The sequence below is a fragment of the Lissotriton helveticus genome, chromosome 11, assembly GCF_964261635.1.
Source record: "Lissotriton helveticus chromosome 11, aLisHel1.1, whole genome shotgun sequence".
NCBI classification, from domain to species: domain Eukaryota; kingdom Metazoa; phylum Chordata; class Amphibia; order Caudata; family Salamandridae; genus Lissotriton; species Lissotriton helveticus.
Window position 1 is genome coordinate 30343603 of NC_136072.1, and position 22951 is coordinate 30366553.

Sequence of the window (22951 nt, forward strand, 5' to 3'; positions counted from 1 at the left end):
GTGAGAGCCGGGCTGGGCCTGGTTCGTTTGGGAGCCGGGCTGGGCCTGGTTAGTGTGAGAGCCGGGCTGGGCCTGGTTCGTTTGGGAGCCGGGCTGGGCCTGGTTAGTGTGAGAGCCGGGCTGGGCCTGGTTCGTTTGGGAGCCGGGCTTGGTCTGGAAGTAGCTTGTTCCCTGGTAAATGTGAGTATGGTGAGCAGAGCTGGTGAACAGGGCTGCCTAGGAGATTATTCTGGGCTGAGACTCACTTGACCTGTAGTATTATTTCTAAGAGGCCATGGTTTTCTTATAGCCTGGGCCTCTCGAGTTGTCTACTGAATGGAATAAGAAGAGACTCAAGTGCACTCCGAGGCCAAGACGTGTTTAACCAGCAGCTAGGCAGATGGCGTTCACGGAGTCTGGAGCTCTTGTACTCGGTGCACCATGACAGGGGGCTTTGCCTGCAAAATAAACTGTTGCACCCGCAGGACTCGATGCCAAGTTAACCTTTCCCATGCTCATGACGAGCTGAGCTCGTCATGAGGCACGGTGCTCCGGTGCTCATGACGAGCTGAGCTCGTCATGAGCCGTGGAACGCTCAGGTGCGGGGAGAATTCCCCTGCTGTGCTGAGCGTTCCACGGGAGCCGGTGCACCTGTGACGAGCTCAGCTCGTCATGAGCACAGGAGCGCCGTGCCTCAGGACGAGCTGAGCTCGTCATGAGCACCGGGGCGCTGTGCCCGTCCCCCCACCCCCAGCACAGCGGGGGAATTACCCCCGCAGCGAAGGGGTTAACACACAAAAAGTGATAAGCATCCCACTCCATCGTTCTTTTGCTCACTATGTCATCTCAGTTTGGACCCAGCCATATGCAAATCAGTCTTGACCCTGTGCTTCATGGGAACAGTCCACCTGAACTGCCAAGCCAGGTCTTCCCTGGACCGGAAACAAACCTCCTAGGACTGGTTTTGGGGTTTCACCCGTCATCAGCCAGGATAGCTTAAATGCAGTGACACAGTGCGTTATTTTGTGATGTTGCTCTACGTGTTCTAAGTGGCTATAGGTATGCTCAGACGTGGGTCTTTTGCGCGTTGCGACATAGAATTCAAGCTAGCCTGGCAGCTGTGGGGTTAATACCCCAAAACTGCTCCCAGAATGCTTGTTTCCAGACAAGGCAGGACCTGGCCTTTTCGACAGATTAAACCCAGACCTGTGACTGGGGGTGAGTGTTTGAAAAGTTTCAAGACTTCGTCCATTTTATTTTGTGATGTTACTTTGTGCGCCCTAAGTGTGTCGGGTATGCCCAGACGTGGGTCCCTTGCTCGCTGATTCACTGTACCAGTCAACAGCTTTTGAGTTAAGCAAAGAGTGAGTTTGTAAGGTACTGTTCTGAGAGTTGTTAAACATAACAATCAACTTATAAAAATATTTTGAATCCAGAACATGAGAATAACTTAGTAGGTTTTTGTCGTTTCATAGGCCTCTGGGAAGGGAACAGACATATGTCTTGATCCAGTGACAAGTGTCAGTGTAATATTCTGATTCCCTCATTTCCGTCGTCAAAATCGACTTTGTCTTTTATTCTCAATAGTGGATTATCTCCTCTGAGGATGATTCTGTCCCAGAGAACTTCCTGATTTAAATTATTACTTCTCGTCTGATGAAAAGCAGCGAATCTCCTAAGACCACCAATGCCGCCCAGCGCAAAACACCTTTAATTCATCTTATGATTATCTAACAAAATAACAAGGCAGGCACTGGAACTGGAAGGCAAGGAACAGGTTTATTACTCCAGAGGATAACACATCACTTCAGACATCGGGATATCGTCAGGAGGTGCTCTAACTGCATCTCTGTGGTTCGGCCTTTTATATACATTTACATCAGTTTATTGCATGGTTAAACATCCTTGGAATCCCCGCCTTAGGCTAGTTCCCACACAAACCTAGCAGCAATATCCCCCCCTCACCCAGATCTTAACAGATGATAGCTATCTCGCAGCTGGACATTCCGACTGGATCGAAAAGTAGGTGGGATCGGTCAGATCTGAGGGTTCGTGTCTTTGAATAAATCAGGCCCCTTTGTTGGTGAAACAAGCCTTGCCGTGTGTGGGTAATAAACTATGTCCACAGGGGTCGGTTAGTGCCTGGGACCGGAATGAGTAGCCAGGTGCAGGGCACAAGGTTATCAAAGGGGCTTGCCCGTGCGTGGAGGATGAAAGGACAAACGGGTTTTGTGCGGGACATGACTCCGGGGCTTTGTCATGATCACAAGGTTTTACAACCCCAGTACATTTGTTCAGGCTTAGTCGGAGCGCTGGGGGATGATAGCGAGGTCGGGGGTGACACATAGGTGAACAGCAGAGTACGAAATGGCCGCGATGTCTAAAATGGTTGCCGCTTACACGCAAGTGAAGGCTCTCGCTGGGCAAGATGGCGCCGGCGATGTTCATGTTTGTCGTTTACATTTTAACAGTCGAATATTCCGCAGGCTAGTATACGAATAACTGTTTAACATTCCAGTCAAATATTGGCTGCAGATTTGCATTGATATCAAACGTGATGAATCCCAAGTCACTTAGCTCTCATGGTCCAGTAAAATCCTGAAGATTTTTCAGCAGGACCCGAGATACGTGGATGTCCACTGGTACAACTCTCTCCTTAAATGCAGTAGTGATGAAGCAGCCGGAGGTGAGGGCGGCCATGACGCTCCGGGAGAAAGCGACGAGAGAGTTGGCTCGGGACAGGGCATTATTCATGGTGGCAGTGGGGCGAGAGACTCAGACCGCAATCCAAAAGCTTAAAACACTGCGCAGGTCGTCAGCGCCTCCGATCCGCCACACGCATGCGCGCCACAAACAGCTACTTGTCTTTAGGAACTGATCTGTCTTGAGAAACTGCTGCAACACTGTTTTCAAGATAGCCTGGCTGATGAGGGGTGTTACCCCGAAACCGGTCCTAGGATGCTTGTTCATCCCAAGTTGGCAGGGAATGCCCAGACGTAGGTCCCTTGCTCACTTTGCCACTGGATTCAAGCTAGCCTGGCTGATGACGGCTGATTAGCCAGAAACTGATCCCAGGATGCCTGTTTCCGCTCCAGGGAGGACCTGGCTTAGCAGTTCGGGCTGGACTGTTCCCATGAGGCACAGGGTCAAGACTGATTTGCATATATCTGGGTCTGAACTGGGGTGGCGGAGTGAGCTAAAGAACGATGATGGATTCAACCCAGATCTGTGACTGGGGGTGAGTGTCTGAAAAGTTTCAACGCTCCGTACATCATTTTATTTTGTGAGGTTGTCATAATGCCAAGTAAGGCATTTATCCTCTACTGCCTTAAAACAACAATTCCCGTTTTCTTTCCAAACTAGAATATTGCAATGCTGATTTACTTTATCATTACACTCTCTCTCTCTCTCTCTTTCTTCCTTGTGTGACCCTCACCTTGACTTCACTCAGGATCCTCTTCCGGGTTCACAGCCCTCTTTTACTCTCGCTCTCTCTCCTCCGACTTTCTGCTGCTCATTTCTTGCCTCTCGGATCCACCTTGTTCTCTGTCCTGTTTCTCATGGACACAATTTCTCACCCCCGTGTCTCACTACCCCCCCATTTACTCACTCTTCTGTCATGTGCCACCTCTCCTGTCTCGAGCCCCTTTCATTCTCTCTTCCTGCCTAACTTTCTGCTGTCTACTGTGTTTCAAACCCTCATTTAACCTCTCTCTATCCATTTCTCCCTCTCCTGTCTCACACCTCTTGCCAAGTGTCTTTTCCTTTGCTTCCCTTTTCTTGCCCCCATAACACTTTTTATTTTCTCTTCCAGCCTGGCACCCCGCGGCGAACCTCACCTGTATTTCACCCTCCTCTCTCTTCCTTCCTGCTACCGGTTCCCTGCCTCACCCCATTGTCTAGTTTCCTTCTTGACACAGTTGCCCACCCATTAACTCACATACCTCTTTCCAGGCCACTCTCCCCCCCGGTGCTGTTGTTCCTCTCTTGTCAACACCCTCCTGACTGCCCTTGTGTCTTTTCAGGTCAGAGGCGGCTGTGGGAGGCCGTGAAGCGGCGGCGAGCCATGTGCAAGCGCAAGTCTTGGATGAGTAAGGTAAGTCACTGGCTCTGTACCTCTGCGCTCCACCGTGCAAGGTTGGGGGCTTTCGACCACCTCACCCTACAGACTTGGACGGTGCACCGTGAGGCAGATAGCAGGCTTGTGTGAGGTGGCAAGGGACTAACCTTCCTGGGTCCTTCAAGAACACCCTGCACTCATTTTCTAGGATGTAGTCTTGTGACACCTTGTTGAGTATGAGGAACTGGCCACCGTCGACCAATCACCTTACAGGAAAATGGGATCCCACATACTACCCTCTGACTTGGGATCTTCTAGCCCTATCGTTGTGACCTGTCCTCCCTCACCCCCTGGTTGCTTCTTTGGGACTCCGGTGACTCTGGGTTCTGATCGTCTGATCACCACCACGACTCAGATCATGTATGCTTATTAACATAAAGAGAAACCGGGTATGGGGCATTAATCACTGCACCTATCAGCTATCGGGTAATAGTCAGTTTTTTTAAGGGTGCCAGGGACCTGTGCTTAGTCTGCCCCCATTGCGTGGTCGCGTGGAGGACCACGCGATGGGGGCAGACTGACGCCATTTTCGAATGGAGACTGGTTTATATCGTAACCCAGCTCACTGACTGAACAAGATAATTGGACCCCTTACACATAGGAACAGTGACTTTAAGAATATAATAAATTCAGGAAACGATCCAGGTAGCTTTATTGGGAGGGAGCAACCATTCTTCAGTATCACATTGATACATATTAAGAATGCTTCCTTGACAATTTTGCCCTGAAGAAGTCCTTAGGGACGAAACGCTTTGGCTACGGTTGTGTGTTTTTAAGAAGATTACGAATAAAGAACATTTATACAAGACCTGCTGAATGCATCAGAAATGTTGTTGAAATAGATCTGTTTTACTATTCAGTGAAGTGCTGGATCACTGTGTTTTTGTTCAGATCACGTATGCTCCCTGCCCTCTTGGGTACACGTATTCTTTCCTAGTGTCTTTACTTTTGATTTTTTGTGGTGTCATTGATTCTACCAGACTTTGGTAGGGTGCCTGGTTAGTCCAACGGAAGGGGCCCAAGTACTGTTTGAGGTCTTGCATCTGAAAAAATTTGAAACATTTATTAAACTTGTTTTAGCTCCAGCTCTTATAGAACTGAAATCCCACAGATCCATGTGGGTCTCTACCCCAGTGTCCTAGTAACCCATTAGCTCTAAAAAGTGAAACCCACAGTCGTGCATGGTGGCTGTGGGAGGCCATGGCCTGGGAATTATATACACAGATCTGTGGGGTGTGAGTGGGTGAGGTGGGGCTTTGGGGAGATGTTTCCCTTGAAATGAAAAGAGAAATGCTGTTAAAAGAAATGGTTTATCTGTACTTGGTTTATTTATTTTCCATGTTTACTGTTTCTTGCCTACACGCTTTCATTGTGCACATTGCTACGGTTACCTTTCTCTGATAGTTCCGTGAAGTTATTTGAGGGGCCTTTTTGGAGCTAAGTTGTCACGATTAGAGCGCGGAATGCAGAAATTAAAGCCGGATGGTTTAAACTTTTTGAGTCTGTTTGAAATGGAAAATCACTGTAATCCCTGAATTGCTGGTCCTTGTGTTTGCAGTAAGGGTTGTCAATGATTCTGCTGTAGGCTGTTGAGTTTACAAGAAGGATTGAGGATTGGTGCTTCTTTAGGAAGTTGTGTTTATAGTCGGGCTACTCGAAGGTTCCTGATGAAGGTGGTTGTGTTCATAGTAAGGGTTCTTGATAGGTTATATTTATCAACTTTCAATCCATGTTTTTAATCTGAAGTCTCTGACTCCGGCTTGAGTGACTGGTAGCTCTCCACTTACCTGTAAGTAGCTCTCGTGTGTGCAGTCCGGCCTACTAAATTAGAAGCTTGTGCTTCGTTGAACTAGTATATATTGACCAAAATTCAAAAGTGTGTATTTGAGTCAAAAATGTGTGTATTTTCAGAACTTGTAATTTCCAAACTATATTTAAATCTGATATCTGAGTGATAAATCAAATGGGACTGTTAAGACTTATTATAGCCTTATAGCCCGCCGTAGAGGGCTATACCGGCTATTAAAGGCCCTCTCCAGCGTTAAAGGCTCTCTCCAGCATTCGGCGAGGGCCTTTAACAAGGGAGAGGGACTTTAATAGCCGGTATAGCCCAGCTACGAAGGGCTATAAGGCTATTAGAACATTCTGCCACTAGAGGGCAGAATGTTCTAACAAAAAAGAACAAAGCCTTATGGGAGCGTGAGGGGATTGGAATCTCCTCCGGCTCCCTGAAGCCTTTGTTTACAGCCAGAGCTGTGAAAAAAGAAACATTGGAACGTTGGTGCTCCAGGCTTATACCAGCCATTATAAACCCAGAGCACTCAATTGTTTTCAATGGAGCTCCCAACATTCCAATGTTCTAATAATAATTAATGAATGCGGAACCAGGGCATTGCCGCTATGGTTATTTTGAATTACCAGCGTAGATTGATTGATTGATTGATAGAGCCATTCTACATTGATACAGCCTGACTGAGGAAGTGGAGTATTTAACTTTAACTTGACCCACTCGTCCACGACGACCAGAAACTAGACCTCGATTTCCACAGACCGTCTTTCGCGGGTCCCAGTTCCGTACACCCTATAATGGGGAGCCCTCGTAACTGTGTCCCACTGGCCGTCCTGCCATTCTGGCATTTTGCTAGCAGTCTGGAGGGTAGGTGGGGGCTGCCTTTAGAGCGGGAGGGGCTGACGTGGCCCAAACATGCCCAGGTGGTCCCGCTTTAGTAACGGCATCCTGCAGTGTGCGGCTGGTTTGGACATTTTTGCAAGAACTGATTTTGGAATCCTGTCCAGCCCTGCCCCCTAAGTGATTCACTAATTAAATGATTGCAGGCCGATAAAGAGGGAATACTCTGTTGGGGGATCCCAAATAAAAATGACCTCTTAATCAGGACGATACGGAAAGGGACTGGCCCAAATAAAGCATGGGCTGAAACTGGCTGCGGCAAGTCCCCTTCTCTTGTGTTTTTGTCTGTATCACATGAGCTCAGGTAGACAGGTAAAGCAGTCTCTAAAAAGACCTAAAAATATCGGTTTTAAGACTGTGTGTTTCAATACTCACTAATATATTTGAAAACAAGCCTGAAGCAGGGAAAATAAGAGATGCTTTCTATGGATGAGGCAGCTATCTGAAAAAAAAATCTAATGTGAAATGTTTGAGTATATTTTTGAGATGTAAAATATTCCCTCATGCCAAGCAATGCCGTCTTTCCATTGGAGGTGGCAAAATACACCAATCAGCCAATAACATGTGGTGGCAGAGTGACTCCTCTAGATGGCGCCAAAGCCCCACTCTATGTATATTTTCAAGAAACAGTACCATTAGGTCATGCAGTTTGTTGCTCTCAGGCCAGACCTAAAGCCGCACTCTTCTTGAACGCTGTGTCTCCGACTTGTTCCCTCTAAGCTTGTTTTCCTTTCTTGTTTGCAGAAACTCACAGCGAGCAATAGGTGGTGTGGGTTTGCCACAGAGGCAGCTGCTGTGCAGGAATTTGGCCCTGAGACCAGTGCTCACAAACAGGCCGCCTGCCAAGTTTCATGAAAAGTGCATAGTTTTCTCAGATGCTCTTTAAACAGTAACACATGCCTCTTATTTTGCAACAGCTGTTTGTGAAAAGAGCCCGCCAGATTTCACAAGGACAGTTTGTTTTTGCCAAAGCAATAAGCAGAAAGCTTAGATTTTGTGCTCTGTTTCTAAAGTTCCTACCTCTGCTTTTCAAATATTGCAATTAATCTTTGCAAAAGTACCTCTATCAGACAAGAAATAGAAAGTGTTATTTTTCACAAACCTTTGAGCCCCAAAATTGTCATTTTAAAATAAGATGTAATTTAATCTGGTCAGTTTTCTCGAATATATCTACAATTTCACTGGTATTCGGGCGTTTATTTAAAAATGATGCACCAGCCAAATAGCAAATGTGTGCTGCTTGTTCAGGTAAAAGGGCTTTATTTTAATGCTTTATTTGTTTGATTCAAAATATTTCTCTAAGTTACCGAGGTAGAATTCTAGAGTGCTTTCACCGTCCAGGGATATTACTTCATTTTTAGTCAAAAAACAAAATAGATTTTACAATGTTAGCAGATCTGTATTAGGGCTGAAACGTGGGTCGAGATTGTTTATGAAAAAAATAAAATTAAAGATGGCACAACCCCAAAAGCAGTCATTTGTGTTTTTAAAAGTCACTGTATTAGGAGAGTGGTGTGAAATAAAAGTAACTGAGAATTTATGCAGTGGAGGAAGAGGTCCCGAAATCTGTTACTCCAGTTTTGCCTTGCCCAAAAATTGAAGCAAACACAAGGAGATGATGGACGGAGTGCTGAAACTCTTCAGACACTCACCCCCAGGCACAGATCTGGATTTAATCCATCACCGTTCTTTAGCTCACTCTGCCACCCCAGTTCAGACATGGCCATATGCAAATCAGTCTTGACCCTGTGCCTCATGGGAACAGTCCAGCCCGAACTGCCAAGCCATGTCTTCCCTGGACTGGAAACAAGCTTCCGAGGACCGGTTTCTGGCCAAACAGCCCTCATCAGCCAGGATACCTTGAATCCAGTGACAAAGTGATAAGGGACTCACGTCTGGGCATACCCTGCCACACTTAGGGCGAACAAAGCAAACACAAGGAGACAATGGACGGAGCACTAAAACTTTTCAGACACTGATTTGGGTTGAATCCATCATCGTTCTTTAGCTCACCTTACCACCACAGTTCAGACCCAGCTAAGTGCAAATCAGTCTGACCCTGTGCCTCATGGGAACAGTCCAGACCGAACTGACAAGCCATGCCTTCCCTGGACCGGAAACAAGCTTCCGAGGACCGGTTTCAGGGTATGTCTCCCTACGTCAGCCAGGATAGCTTGAATCCAGAGGCAAAGTGAGCAAGGGACCCACGTCTGGGCGTACCTATCCCACTTAGGGTGAAAAGTGCTATGCAAACAAATGATGGACGGAATGCTGAATGAATCTTATTCACCCCCAGTCGCACATCTGGGTTGAATCTATCGTTCTGCTCACTAAGCCACTCCAGTTTAGACCCACAATGTATTTAACCCAGATCTGTCACTGGGGGTGATTTTTTTGTTGTTGTTTTTAGCATTCCATACATCATCTGTTCTTTTTTGCATTTGTCCTATTTTCAAAGCCCGGTTGAAATCTTAAAACCTGCTGCCAAACCTGGTTATTAAAGCCTGCAGAATTCATTAGTGTTTCAGTAAAAAAAAATGTTTAAGTTGACTCAGTGGCTATGTAGTGACACTTTTTTTTAGGTGTCAGACTTTTCAAATCCACTCTATGAGAATGACTGGGTGAGGTAAAATCGGGTGGAAAGGCACAATTCCTTCTGGATAGTTGGGTGTTGCTTGGACATATGTAGAGGTACCACCAACAGAGCTTCTGCTGGGGTGCCTCTGAGGCAGGGTGAGTAAGAGGTAACTTTAACTTACATTATCTGGTATAACCTGGAGAGAGCCCATGTTTCTAGGCTCCTAAGACTATTGTTTGAATGACTTTCCGGGCATGTTCTTCTGATACAGGTCTTCAGCGGCAAGCGGCCAGAGTCGGAGTTTCCGCCCCAGCCACAGACCGCCTTCTCCAAATCCTCCCCCCCTCCGCCATCCGAGGGACAGCAAGCTCTGACGTGCCTGATCAGCGAAAAAGACCTGGCGCTCTTCGAGAAGCTGGGGGATGGCTCCTTCGGGGTTGTGAGGCGTGGGGAGTGGTGTACCCCGACTGGGAAGGTGGTGAGTAATAGTCTTGCATGCAAGATGTCAGAATGGTGGTGAGAGCTGGGGGTCGGTGTGCTGGGCTGTTCGGTGGTGGGTTGTAGGTTGGTGGCATCTAGTGGTGCTTTTGTCGTTGTCTTGTGTACGGTGGGGGCCTAGCTCTATAGAATGTTCACACTGATGGGGGTTCTTGGGGTCCCCCCACCGCCCTCACCTGGAGGGGATAGAGCTTGGTGTCTTCCTGGAAGAGGGGTGGCTGTGATGCTTCTTAAACCCCTTGAAACAGTAAGATGACTCCAGCTCTGGTGCAAGCATTTTGTTGCAAACCTGTAGCAATGCATCTGATAGAGACGTCTAGCCGCAGATTCCTTAACTTAGAATATCTCCCCAGGCGTCAGACTGGATCCGGACAATCTTTTTCCGGAAAGGTCCTCTCACTGGTCTCTGTGGGGAGATAAGGTCCTGCTTGTAGGAAAGGCAACGTACCTCTGCATGGACAGGTTTCCACCGGGGGACCACAAACTGATGACCTGGGCATTTAGGATGTGGCGTAAACGAATAAAATAGGCATCTTATATTGTGTTAAAATATTTCAATTGCAGTTTTCCCTAGTGCCACCTCAAACGAGGGTTCGACAAAGACATTGGCATGTGTGCTAACCTGTTTTATGCATGATACAAGTTCTCGTGTGCGGTCCTACGCATGAAATTGAGAAGCAGAAATGAGTGACAGTCACCTGTATGGTAGGGTGCAGCATGAAACATGGCCTCTTGACATTGAATGTACCATACTTGAGCAAAGGACTCTATTTGGATGGAATATGTTTATATTTTTATGTTGGGTCCTCCTCCTCAACCCTGCTGGTGCGTCTCATTGGGCAAGGTGAAGCCTGACCTTTGTGTATTTTAATACATGTTTTGGATTCTATTTTGCAAGGCAAGCATGTGGTTTCTTTCTTTGATTACTGTACCTCTTGTTTGGGGTAAATGGGCGCCTTGTCTTTTTTAGCAATAGGAAATCAAGTTATTGTTTCTATATTGTCACGAGTTTGAGGAGAGAAGGGAGTGTAGTGATTTTTCTCTCTCTATGAGGGCACACCCCGTGTTCACCCCATCTGAAGTAGGCAGCACTACCTTAGGGCCCGATTCACAGAACTAACTTAAGACAAAATCCTAAACTTACTACCATTTTGGTATTCACAAAAGACACTTACTCATTTTGGTATTCACAGAAGTTAGGACTCCTAACTTTAGGACTCCTAAATGCCTTCTGTGAATACTGAAAGTCTTAAAGCTAGGATTTTTCTCCGTTTAGGGGTCCTAAAGTTAGGACTTCTAACTTCTGTGAATACCGAAATGAGTAAGTGCCTTCTGTGAATACCAAAATGGTAGTAAGTTTAGGATTTTGTCTTAAGTTAGTTCTGCGAATCCGGCCCACAAAGCTTATATCGCTCTTCCCGAGGTCTTGCGTCTTTGCAGGTACGTGAACAGTTGTGACTCCTTGTCACACTGTCCCCATGGTAGAAGTTATCTACAAGTAACTAAAAGGGGTTCTACTGGAAGAAAGCCGTCAGGTCTGACCGCTCATGGGGCGATAGCATATTGCTATGTATTCGATCACAGAAGAGGCGTTCCTTCATGGTATGTGAAAGCTGCAGTCCTACGTCTGTTCATCTGTCCCTTTTTCCCCACTCACTCTAGATCGACGTGGCTGTGAAGTGTCTGAAGTCGGACGTGCTGACCCAGCCGGACGCCCTCGATGACTTTATCTGCGAAGTCAATGCCATGCACTCTCTGGACCACATGAACCTCATCCGGCTCTACGGTGTGGTCCTCACACACCCCATGAAGATGGTGAGTACGAGGAGGCAGGGGACCGCTTCATGGGACCTTACATGCCTCTGTCAGCAGGTGGCGCTTGAGACCCCGGGTATTGATAACATGTACAGGGCTTCTAAGTCTCATCTGTGGCAGCCGGCCTGTGACTTTACGCAAGTTCTCTGCATCGGAATGGACATTGACACTTCAGATAAGTCAAGGTCAAGGATTTATATGTTCACACATATCGACACTATAATATATCACTTTTATTTCACTGTTTACTGAGGAAGAGTCATTGTATCCCAAGTGCTGTTGTCAAGTGTTTGCAGAAGGTATGTGCTGACTCTCCAATGGCTGCCTTGCCCGGCTCCTTGGGACAAATGTCTGCAGAAAGACACAAATGCTGCCTTAGCTTTGGTGGATTTAGATTGGACGCCTTCTAAAAGGGACCATTATTGTAAAAGGTGAACAACATCTTCTGGTGAGTGGCACAGATGACTAGACCATGTCTGCTGTCATCTTTGTAACCGTGGATTTATTTATTTTTAGAAACCTATATAGCGCACAGCTACCCCCAACGGGGGTGTCCCGGCGCTGCGGATGGTAGGCAATTGTAAGTGTCTCTGAGTGGCTAAGGGTTGGAAAACAGCCATGTTTTTAAATTGCGTCGAAATAGACATTCTGATTCAGTCAAACGGAGGGACAGTGGTAAGCTGTTCCAAGATTGAGCAGCGATAACTGCGAAAGCTCTGCCCCCCATTCTGGAGCAACGAAATCGGGGAGTACGTACGAGGCACAGATGATTCGATCTAAGTGATCGATTGGACTGGTCATGCTTAAGTCTGGCACTGAGATAAGCAGGCCCTTGACCCTGCATTGCTCTAAATGCAAGGACCAAGGATTTGAACTCTACGCGGCTAGTCACGGGCAGCCAGTGTAGCGTTTTTTAAGTGAGGAGAAATTGAGTGACGGTAAGGGATGTTACGTATCATCCTTGCCGCCGCATTCTGTACAATCTGCAAACGTTTGACCAAATAGGCAGGCTGTTTGCATAGTCCATGTGTGATGTTATAAGGGCGTGAATAATGGTCCTACGAGTGTCCACGGGAAGAAAAGGCAGAATTTTACGGATCGTGTGAAGCTTGCCAAAGCATGCTGAAGTGACCTTATTTATTTGAGCCTTGCAAGACAATTCGTTGTCAAATTGGAACCCAAGATTCCTAGCAGACTTCACCGGTGTAGGGTGAGGGTTCAACTCAGGTGGCCACCAAAGTAAGGGTAGAGGGGGGCTTATCTGATTAAAAAACAGCACCTCAGTTTTGTCCAAGATGGATGACAACACGTGTTACGATCTAATTGCGAGGTTTCTCGAGTATGGCTTTAGTGCAGTGATTCTCAACCTTTTGACCCCCACTTACTCATTAATGAAATCCGGGGACCTCCAATGAGTCTATATTGGAATCTGGGGACCCCAGCCTGGGCAATTTTGATGATTGGAACCAAAAAACATATACAAAAATGCAGAAACAAGCATTCATCAAACCAATACACAAATGAGGAAATATGTTGTTTAATTCACAAACAAATAAAAACACAAAAAAAACTACATTTACATTTTCATGGGAAGGTTAGATAGAGCTTTTCTGAATTCAGCCGCGGCCACTCGCCGTCCATACTGTCTTCTGCTTGATGCATTTGCGCTGCTTCCAAAAATCGATACTAACTTAATTTCTAGCCACCATTTTCAAATTCCTTCATATTTGCAGAATGTTATAACATTTCCAATTTTCATTTTAAAAAACAATTATATATACTTAATTAATCTGGTAGTATTATTTCATTTTCTAAGCATGTGTAGATCCCGCGAGTAGGTGTCTCAGACCACAGGTTAAGAACCAATGCTTTAGTGAATTCAATATGAAGTCTGGAAAATGTTTTCATGATACATGTGGAACTGGAAGAGGTGCTTTAGATGAGGTTAGAGGCATTTTCCTGTAAAAAATAAAATGCAAGAGTGAAAAACAGAGAGCTTGCAGTTCTCCAAGTCGTCCTGTGGTCTTAATACCTATTGCAAAGTCATATTCTTAATTAGGAACTTAAAATCACAGGTGTACTTGGTCTTATAAAGAGGTTTGTGCCCACCAGGCTTATACATAATACATGACAGAATGCTGTACATCTGGTTTCCAAAGAGGTCGAAACGCCTCTACTCGTGCAGTGATACCTGCCGGGAGGACACTCATCTGTAGTGTTTCTTTAACCCCATAATTAGGTTGATATCGCAGTCTTCTGTTGGCTTCCAGTGAATTGCAAGGTTATATTTAAAACTATATATTATGCTCAAAGTCTGCTGGCTAAAAGGCCTTGGTATTTAAAAATATCTGACTCCAGGTTATAATACTAGCAGAAACTTATGGTCGGCCTCATTCGCCATGATCCAACATCCGCCTTCAGAAGACACGTATGAGGGCCGCTATGTAGGGGTCCAACGCCCTGGAACATTAAGTCTACAGCTCAGCGCTTTATGAAATTATCTTTAATCCATGAAATGCATCAAAACAATGTTATTCAGGTGAGCTCTTGATAAGGTAATTGCCCCATCCGCGAGACAAACTGAAGTATACAAAACGGTGATGGATGCAATGCTTGCATTAATCTCAGCCACTGGTAATTACTCGGTCTGCTTCCCACTCCACTGTTATTTTGCATATCATGCCTCCTCAGTTGGGACTAGCGATATACAAATCAGTCTTGATCCTAGTCCTCATGGGAAAGTACAGTTTGAAATGCCACGGCAGTTCCTCCCTGAACTGGAACATAAGCAACCCAGGACCGATTTCGCCCTAGATATGGGTTTATCAGCCGAGTATAGCTTGGTTCCAGTACGAACAGTCAGCACGGGACCCATGGCTGGGCATACCCAGGCCACTTAGGGCGGGACATAAAACAGGTGATGGGAGGCTGCTTGCAATAAGTCTAACCACTGGCACTACCTCAGGGTAGCACTCCAACCCACTGTTCTTTTGCTCAGATTCCACCCACCGTACGCAAATCAGTCTTGACCCTGCTCCTCAGGGGAGCAGTCCAGCCCGAACTGCCAGGCCAGGTCCTCCTGAACTGGAACACAAGCATCCTGGGACCGGTTTTTGTGTTACTTAAGGCTCATCAGCCGGGTACAACTTGATTCCTGTGACAGTGTGCACAGGACCCACATCTGGGCATACCCATGCCACGAAGAGCGACACACTAAAGTATACAAAAAAGTGATCAATGAAAATCTTGAAATAAACGGAGCCACTGGTAATTACTCAGACAGCACCCAGTCCATCGTTACTTTTCACACCATGGCACCTTCATCCAGTAATTCAGCTGAAGAACGCCTGCCATGACTTGCTTCTCCCTTATCTCTAACCTCTTCCATTCTCATAATGCTTTGAAACGGCCATGGTGACCGGGAGTGCTGGCAAAAAAGAGCTTCAAAATAAATAAATATGGCTTCTAACTCGAACGCATGGTGAAATTAGATATAAAAGTGCCAGCACCTCTTGGGATGCTCCAATAATTAGGCAACAACTTCTTTTTGACAGATTTAAATGGTTAAACACACATTTATGGGGATCCAAGTCTTCAGGTTTTCAGTGGAAGGGGTGGGGAATCATTTTCCCTTTTTGCAGCCCGCAGTCAGTTTACTGACCCTCCCAGAGCCAAGGGATCGGAGTGGCAAAAATGTTAAGTCGATGCTCGAGCCCTAAGAGTCGCGAGCACTCGTAGATCTCGATAAAGCGCACGCTCAGGCAGACTTCTGTCTCCTGCCAGGCACACACTCGTGCACTTTGAGACCCTTTCAGGGTCTCTCTGATTGGCCTTGAAAAATGGGTCAGGGCCCTAGGGTTAGGACACATGTATCAGAATTTCTTGTTTCAGATGAAGTTCATTCTCTTACCACACTGGAGACCTTATGTTTTCTTCCTCACTGTGAGATGACAAAGGGATTAGCACATTTTTTAGAGGGAAGAAACCTTATGTTGTTGTATTCACCTGTTAGTTACCAGAGGAGTTTGACTATCCCTGGAGTTAGGTTCTGAGCATCCCTCTGTTCTATCCCCTAGGTAACGGAGCTTGCCCCCCTCGGCTCCCTCCTGGACCGACTGCGGAAGAACCAGAACTACTTCCTCATCTCCACCCTCTGCCACTACGCCATCCAGATCGCCAACGGCATGGCCTACCTGGAGTCCAAGCGCTTCATCCACCGAGACCTGGCTGCCCGCAACATCCTGCTGGCCGCCAACGACCTGGTGAAGATCGGAGACTTCGGTCTGATGAGGGCGCTGCCCAAGAACGATGACCACTACGTCATGCAAGAACACCGCAAAGTCCCCTTCGCGTGGTGAGACTACGTTTCTTTCATTGGACTATCTGTGTCACATTGCATGATCTAATTTCTTGTTGGATTTAAAATGCACACCTGCAGTAGTTTTCATCTACAAAAGCAGTGTCTGCTTTCCATGGCCTTGTTTCATACCTAATTAATGGAGGCAGAGGAAGAGATCGTCTACCTAGAGTTGATAAGCCCGCTTTCTGCCATTTGACTCTTGCTTTTTCAGCCTTTGAGATGCCATCTTTACATCTTAAGCCACCCATCTTTTCTAGTGTTGTCTTCTTACACTTATACCTATCTAGATAATTGCAAAGTTCTCTTTTTCTTCAGACCGCCAAACCCTTTCAAGACCTCATGGTTGTGAACTAAAGTAAACAAAAAAGTGATGGATGGAATGCTTGACTAAATCTCAGCCACTGGTAGTTACTCTGGCCGCATTCCTGTCCATCGTCATTTTGCACACCATGCCACCTCAGTTTGGACCCAGCCATATTCAAATCAGTCTTGACTCTGCTCCCCATGGGAACAGTCCAGCCCTACTGCTAAGCCAAATCCTCCCTAAACAGTAACACAAGCAACCCCGGACCGGTTTCAACCTTGTTAGGGCTCATCAGCCAGGTACGGCATGGTTCCAGTGACAGTGTGCATGGGACCCATGTCTGGGCACAGCTGTTCTACTTACAGTGACACACTAATGCGTACAAACAAGTGATGGAGGGAATGCTTTTATTAATCTCAGCCACTGGTAACTACTGTGGCCGCATCCCAGTCTATCGTTATTTAGCACACAATGGCACCTCAGTTTGGACCCAGTCATATGCAGATTGGCTGAGATTAATTAATGCGTTCCATCCATCACTTCTTTTGTGCACTTTACTCGTTGGTAAAGGCCTCCTGCTGCTTCTCTTACCCTCTGCCTGTTATTATGCTTCGGGTGCTCTCCCGGGTGGAATAGTGCCAACCAGTGCTAGTTTTGAGACCTCCGGGAAAGAGGCTCTGCGGGGTAACTCATTTACCGGTATATGAAAACATGATTGTTGTGTTGGAGACCCTGCAGAAACTATGGGTGATAAAACTTCATTAGTGGTGGTCTACTGTTTAAGAGGTTTGTATGCCCACAGCATGGTGTATCAACTCTTCCTTCATGGTATGGTACGAGATGCCTCTTATGGGCTCAGCTCGTGTAGCGCCACTGACAGTATTTCGTATCCGTTGAACTGGTGTGGTCACTTGCTGGGGTTTTGATAAACCTTTGTTCTAGCTCCTGCCAAAGCAATTTCCCCATCTGCTCCCTTCTGTTCTCCTTTTGGTTTCTCCTTGTCCTTCAAATTTCCAATCCCCGTCCCCCTGTAATTTATCTATTTCTGCCCTGCCACCTCTCAGCTTTCATTTCCACTCTATTGCTATAACTACCCATGTCTCCTGCCCCTTTGCCCGTCCTCTGCAGGCAAGCCAAGCTTGGAAAGGTAGAGTTACCAAGAGAGACAGTCAGTATCACGTTCATATATTGATTTTGTTATGGAAGGTGTTACTTCCTAGCAACATTTATGTTGGTTTGGATCAGTGATTAGGGCCGGCATGAACGAGAATTTTGGGTCCGCTCCGCATGCATTGTCACTGCAAAGTTCTGAGCTGACTCATTTAGGTGTTAGAGCTTGCCTTGTGGTATTACAAGTGACGGGACTTCATTTCCAGCTTGCCTTGCGGTATTACAAGTGACGGGACTTCATTCCCAGCTTGCCTTGCGGTATTACAAGTGACGGAACTTCGTTTCCAGCTAGCCTTGTGGTGTTACAAGTGACAGGACTTTGTTTCCAGCTAGCCTTGTGGTATTACAAGTGACGGGACTTCATTTTCAGCTTGCCTTGTGGTATTACAAGTGACAGGACTTCGTTTCCAGCTAGCCTTGTGGTGTTACAAGTGGCAGGACTTTGTTTCCAGCTAGCCTTGTGGTGTTACAAGTGACAGGACTTTGTTTCCAGCTAGCCTTGTGGTGTTACAAGTGACGGGACTTTGTTTCCAGCTAGCCTTGTGGTATTACAAGTGACAGGACTTCGTTTCCAGCTAGCCTTGTGGTGTTACAAGTGACAGGACTTTGTTTCCAGCTAGCCTTGTGGTGTTACAAGTGATCTTTTTAGAGCTGAAACATTTAGGCTAATGTGTAGCAATGGTTACCCGCTGCCCCCTGCAGGTAGATTATTTATTGGTACCCCTAGTTCTGCCTTTTCTAGCAGGTCTCAGGGGTCATGAAGGCAAGAGCAGGAAGTGAACATTCTTTAGGAACTTGTTGAGGTTCTGTGGTCTCCCCTCCTGGCCCTTGTTGAGGAACGACAGCATGAAAAAGGAAACTCTTCAGGGGCTGAGGGTTAGACAAGGGGCCATCCTTGTGTTTTCATAGTGTGTGAGATTTCACTTCCGCTGCCTGTGGCCAGAGACGTTTGGTCAAAGTGGGCAATTGCCCAAGAACCCCATCTCCCAAGGGGCCCCTGTGAAATTGAACTTTCTTTTAAACCTTGGTCTCTTCTATTTCTCTATTTCAACCTCTCTTCCTCTCTCTGCCATTACCTATGACTCTGTCTCTCTCTGTCTCTCTCTCTCTCTGACCCCTATCTGTACCCCTCTCTGTACCCATTCTCATCTAAAGGATTTTTGGGGCACTGGACAAGACAGATGTCATCTACATTTGTGTGATTCGGTTTCTGAAATGTTGATGTGTGTTCAGTATTGTTTGGCATCATGAGAACTCAAAGTTGTTCTAGACAGGAACCTGCATAATCCTTAAGATGCCTCTGTGTATTTGTTGAACTGACAGACATGACTTAAAGTTCGGACAGCATGAAGTCCTGGGGCTTGGAGAAGGTCACACTACTTAATTGTTTCCCGCTTGTCTCCTCCGCTGGCAGGTGTGCCCCCGAGAGCCTGAAGACCCGCACCTTCTCACACGCCAGCGACACGTGGATGTTTGGCGTGACCCTCTGGGAGATGTGCACCTACGGCCAGGAGCCCTGGGTCGGCCTGAACGGCAGCCAGGTAGGTAGAAGGAGCTGGGCCATGTAGAGGGGGCTGTAAGAGCATGGACCCCTTCTTCTGCATGAACGTGGCGTTGTAATCTTTGTACTCACAGTAATGAGTAATATAGAGTGTATGGGCCAGATTCACAAAGGTAATCTGAGACAAAACCCTAACTTTATGACTTTCGGTATTCACAGAAGGCATTTAGGAGTCCTAAAGGTAGGAATTTGTCTCAGTTAAACTTAAGTTTGTCTTAAGTTTAATTTAAGACCAACATTTAAGATTAGCTGAGACCAAATCCTAACTTTAGTCTTAAATTTACAAAATCTGAGACAAAATCCTAACTTTAGTCTTAAATTTACAAAATCTGAGACAAAATCCTAACTTTATTACTCCTAAATGCCTTCTGTGAATACAGAAAGTCATAAAGTTAGGATTTTGTAAACTTAAGACCAAAATTTAAGATTAACTGAGACAAAGTCCTAACTTTAGTTCTCCTAAATGCCTTGTGTGAATACCGAAAGTCGTAAAGTTAGCACTTTGTCTCAGATTACTTTTGTGAATTGGGCCCCGAGTCTTAAAATGAGAGGGTTATCTTGCTGCTTTGAAAATGTATTCAATAAGTTATCTGCTAATAAGACGGGTCTTGACCATTTGGAGCTCTGTAACTTTTGTCCGATTGCTGGGATCTGAGATGCTCGCGAATCCAGTGATTGCATAAATACTGGAACTCAAGCAGGCCACCAGCCCAAAGAGTGACATGGGTTTGTTCAGAACTTCTTCGGCAGGGAGGGTCTAGTGCGTGAGCTTGGCACATGTTTTGCCACGTGGTGCTGCCTTTGCTTGCTGTGTTGACTGTGGCCAGCCCACTCCTCCCATTCTCTTAACCGTATTTGTGGCTGGACTCACGGTGCTGTTCTGAGAATGCTGCATCCACTTCATTCTCATGCCAATGACGCACCCATACGTGTGTGTACGTCTGTGGCCTGGTAGTGTCCTCCTTCGGGTTTCGCTTTTTGAAAATTCCTGAAGTAAATTCCTCTCTTTTATCTGTGATACTTCCACAAACAGGTTTTCTGTGTCCCTCTGTCCTTGAATTATATGGTGGAGGAGAGGGTGAGGGAAATCTCTTTATTGGAAGATGGCATGCACATATTGGAGTACTCCAAGGCGTGCGAAAAAGGTTGTATTACGAACTAGAGAGGAGGAGGAGGATGCAGCACTCATAGAACCCTCCCATACACAAATCACAAATCACATATAAGCAGGGTGTCTGAAGGGAAAATCACAGGTAGACGGAGACGACCACAGCCAGAGTCGCCTAAGGGGTCATCCGCTATCACTAAATTCATTAGGGTTCAGATTACATTGGGAAGGCCATACGTTATGGAAGAGGATGTCTCACACACATAATAGTGTCATGCTTTATCGTCAGCATCCTCTCCCCACCCCGGTAAGATGGTACTATCAGGTGTGATAATGGTGGCCATGGATCAAGATTCTGTGCCATATTAAGAGCTTGATTATGATCTTGGCGAAAGGGTTACTCCGTCACAAAGGTGATGGATGTCCCATCCGCGAAATTACTCTATTACATTCTATGGAACTTGCTGTATGGCGGACAGAGTATCCGTCACGTTTGTTTCGGAGTATCCCATCCGCCAAGATCGTGAACAGACCCTAGTTTGCACATGCACAGTCACTATGGTGTCTTTGGGAACGGCAGGTGGGCCGTAACGTTCGCCGGGGTGTGTTTATTAGAACAAAATATGATTCCACAATCAGGGTCTGTTGATGGACTTGCGCTTCTCGTGGGAAGCCGGGCACAGGATGCAGGGCATGGACATATAGTTTGCATAGGTACTCTTGGCCACAGTCCCTTGTTAACCCCTTGCATGCAATCGCGATTCTGCGCCTGTGCGGCAAAATCGAAAGTGGGCGGGTTCATGACGGCCCGCAGCCGTCATCAGCACACGAGCACCGCGGTGCATGACGGAGGGCCAGAGACTTATGACCATTCCTAAATGTATAAAGCAAGCCTGTAACCTTTGGGCAGAGAGGATTTGCAGACTGGGGTACTTGATCCCTCTTGTTTTGAACCCCCTCTTCTTTCAGTACAGTCATAGAAAGGTGGGATGGGGGCTTTTAAACACAGAGGGCTCTGTAGTAAGGCCTGGGATGAGAGCAGCTTTGGAGGTAAGGAGGGGGAGAGAGGGAGAAAAAAAGGAACGTACACGAGGAACAAAAGCAAATACTTATGCAAGACATCTCTTGGTAACATCTGTCCAGCTCCCTCAAGCTCTGTAAACCATGACCATAGCCCACTGCATTTATTTGTGTTGAGCTGCAAACTATAGGTTAAAACATTGGTAAGCGGAGGTTGAAAGGCTGGTAAGCTCACTCAGTTTTCTGAAGCTGATTGAAAGTGATGTGGGCTACTGCCTGGTATTTGCAGTAATATCCGGCCACAAAACTGTTATAAATTGTATATAAAAGTCATTTCATGCCCGATTTCTGTTTAGATTCTCCACAAAATCGACAAGGAGGGAGAGCGCTTGCCGCGGCCCGAGGACTGCCCTCAGGACATTTACAATGTGATGCTGCAGTGCTGGGCCCACAAGCCCGAGGACCGCCCCACGTTCCTGGCCCTGCGCGACTTCCTAGTGGAGGTAAGTGTGGTGGGGCGCGAGGTTGGCAGGTATAAGAGCCTGTCGTGTTTGCTGTTGGTGCCGGGGGTCCGTCTTTTGTTCAACAGTTGAAGAGTTCATGCTCAGTTTGGCCAGGCAGTACTTTATTTTTATTTTGCAAAGTTTTATATAGCGCGAACTTGACCCGAATCGGGTATCCGAGCACTTTTCATAGCACCAGTTGCATTACATGAGGACACATTCATTTTTTTTTTGTATGGGGAGATTAAGTGATTTGCCCAGAATCACAGGATGTTCAGTGTCATTGCCGAGACTCGATCCTGGTTCCCCAGATTCAAGGTCGCCCTCCCTAGCCATTAGGCGAACTCCTCTCCCCACTTTGTGAATTGTTTGCATTATGTTTGAGCCGATCTAAGGATTCCTCGTCCAATTACTGTTTTCTGCTTTGTAATCTATACCCAGAAGTTAGAAATAGAGAGGCGATGGATGTAAGGTTAAGAAACGGATACTTACCTGAAGTCCCAGTGGTATGCAAATTCATAGCCTCCTCTATAGTTCCAGCAACCCTCTCCTTGCGGTTCTTCCATTTGTGCGGTGAGGGCTTAGGTCTGGATGAATGGTGTGGAGAGTCAGAGAGGACCACGCAGTTGCTGAATCTCTTAGCATCACAGATTTGTAAAGTCATGAGGAGCAGAGTTCAGCTCAATGTTTCCAGCTTTTGATGTGGCAGAACGTATGTACCTCCATTTATAGAGGTTCTGCATTTGAGTCCCTCCTGCCTTCCCCGAGTGTGAGGTATGCAGTGCTGGGCACCAGATGTTGCCATTTAAGAGTTGCTCCCTACACCACTGGATTCAAGCTTGCCTGGCTGATGAAGGGTGATGCCCTGAAACCGGTCCCAGGATGCTTGTTCCCAGTCCAGGGAGGACCCGGCTTGGCAGTTCGGGCTTCACTGTTCCCATGAGGGACAGGGTCAAGACTAGGCCCGGACGGAGTACGCTGAGTTGCGCTAAGCAAAACTCCGCAAAGTGGAAAAAAAACCTCTGCTGCGCTACACCGAGCTCTGCAAGCGGAGGAATGCGATTAAAAAAATGCCATTCGCAGCGATTTTCAGTGCAGGATGGTTGTCCGCACTGTGCAATCATTACAAACAGCACCATGCAGAGCGCAAGCGGGCGCTGCTTTCCTTTCTACCGCTTGAGTAGATTTTTACTTGAGCAGCAGCTTTCTTAACGCAAACGGGCAGTTTCTCAATGCGAGTGGTCGC

The 22951-nt window shown here is 46.6% G+C and overlaps 1 protein-coding gene and 1 pseudogene across 4 annotated transcripts in view; one reads left to right on the top strand and one right to left on the bottom strand.

Moving 5' to 3' along the window:
• Positions 1-22951, top strand: part of TNK2 (tyrosine kinase non receptor 2) — a 394078-nt gene that overhangs the window by 234579 nt on the left and 136548 nt on the right. For all 4 annotated transcript variants that reach the window (XM_078667996.1, XM_078667997.1, XM_078667994.1 and 1 more), the window contains 6 exons: positions 4005-4075; positions 9638-9844; positions 11527-11679; positions 15756-16033; positions 18928-19054; positions 21559-21705. In XM_078667996.1, coding sequence (XP_078524122.1) covers positions 4005-4075; positions 9638-9844; positions 11527-11679; positions 15756-16033; positions 18928-19054; positions 21559-21705 — 983 coding nt within the window. The remainder of the gene's footprint in view (positions 1-4004; positions 4076-9637; positions 9845-11526; positions 11680-15755; positions 16034-18927; positions 19055-21558; positions 21706-22951) is intronic.
• LOC144791467 (signal peptidase complex subunit 3-like) lies at positions 1430-2733 on the bottom strand (annotated as a pseudogene).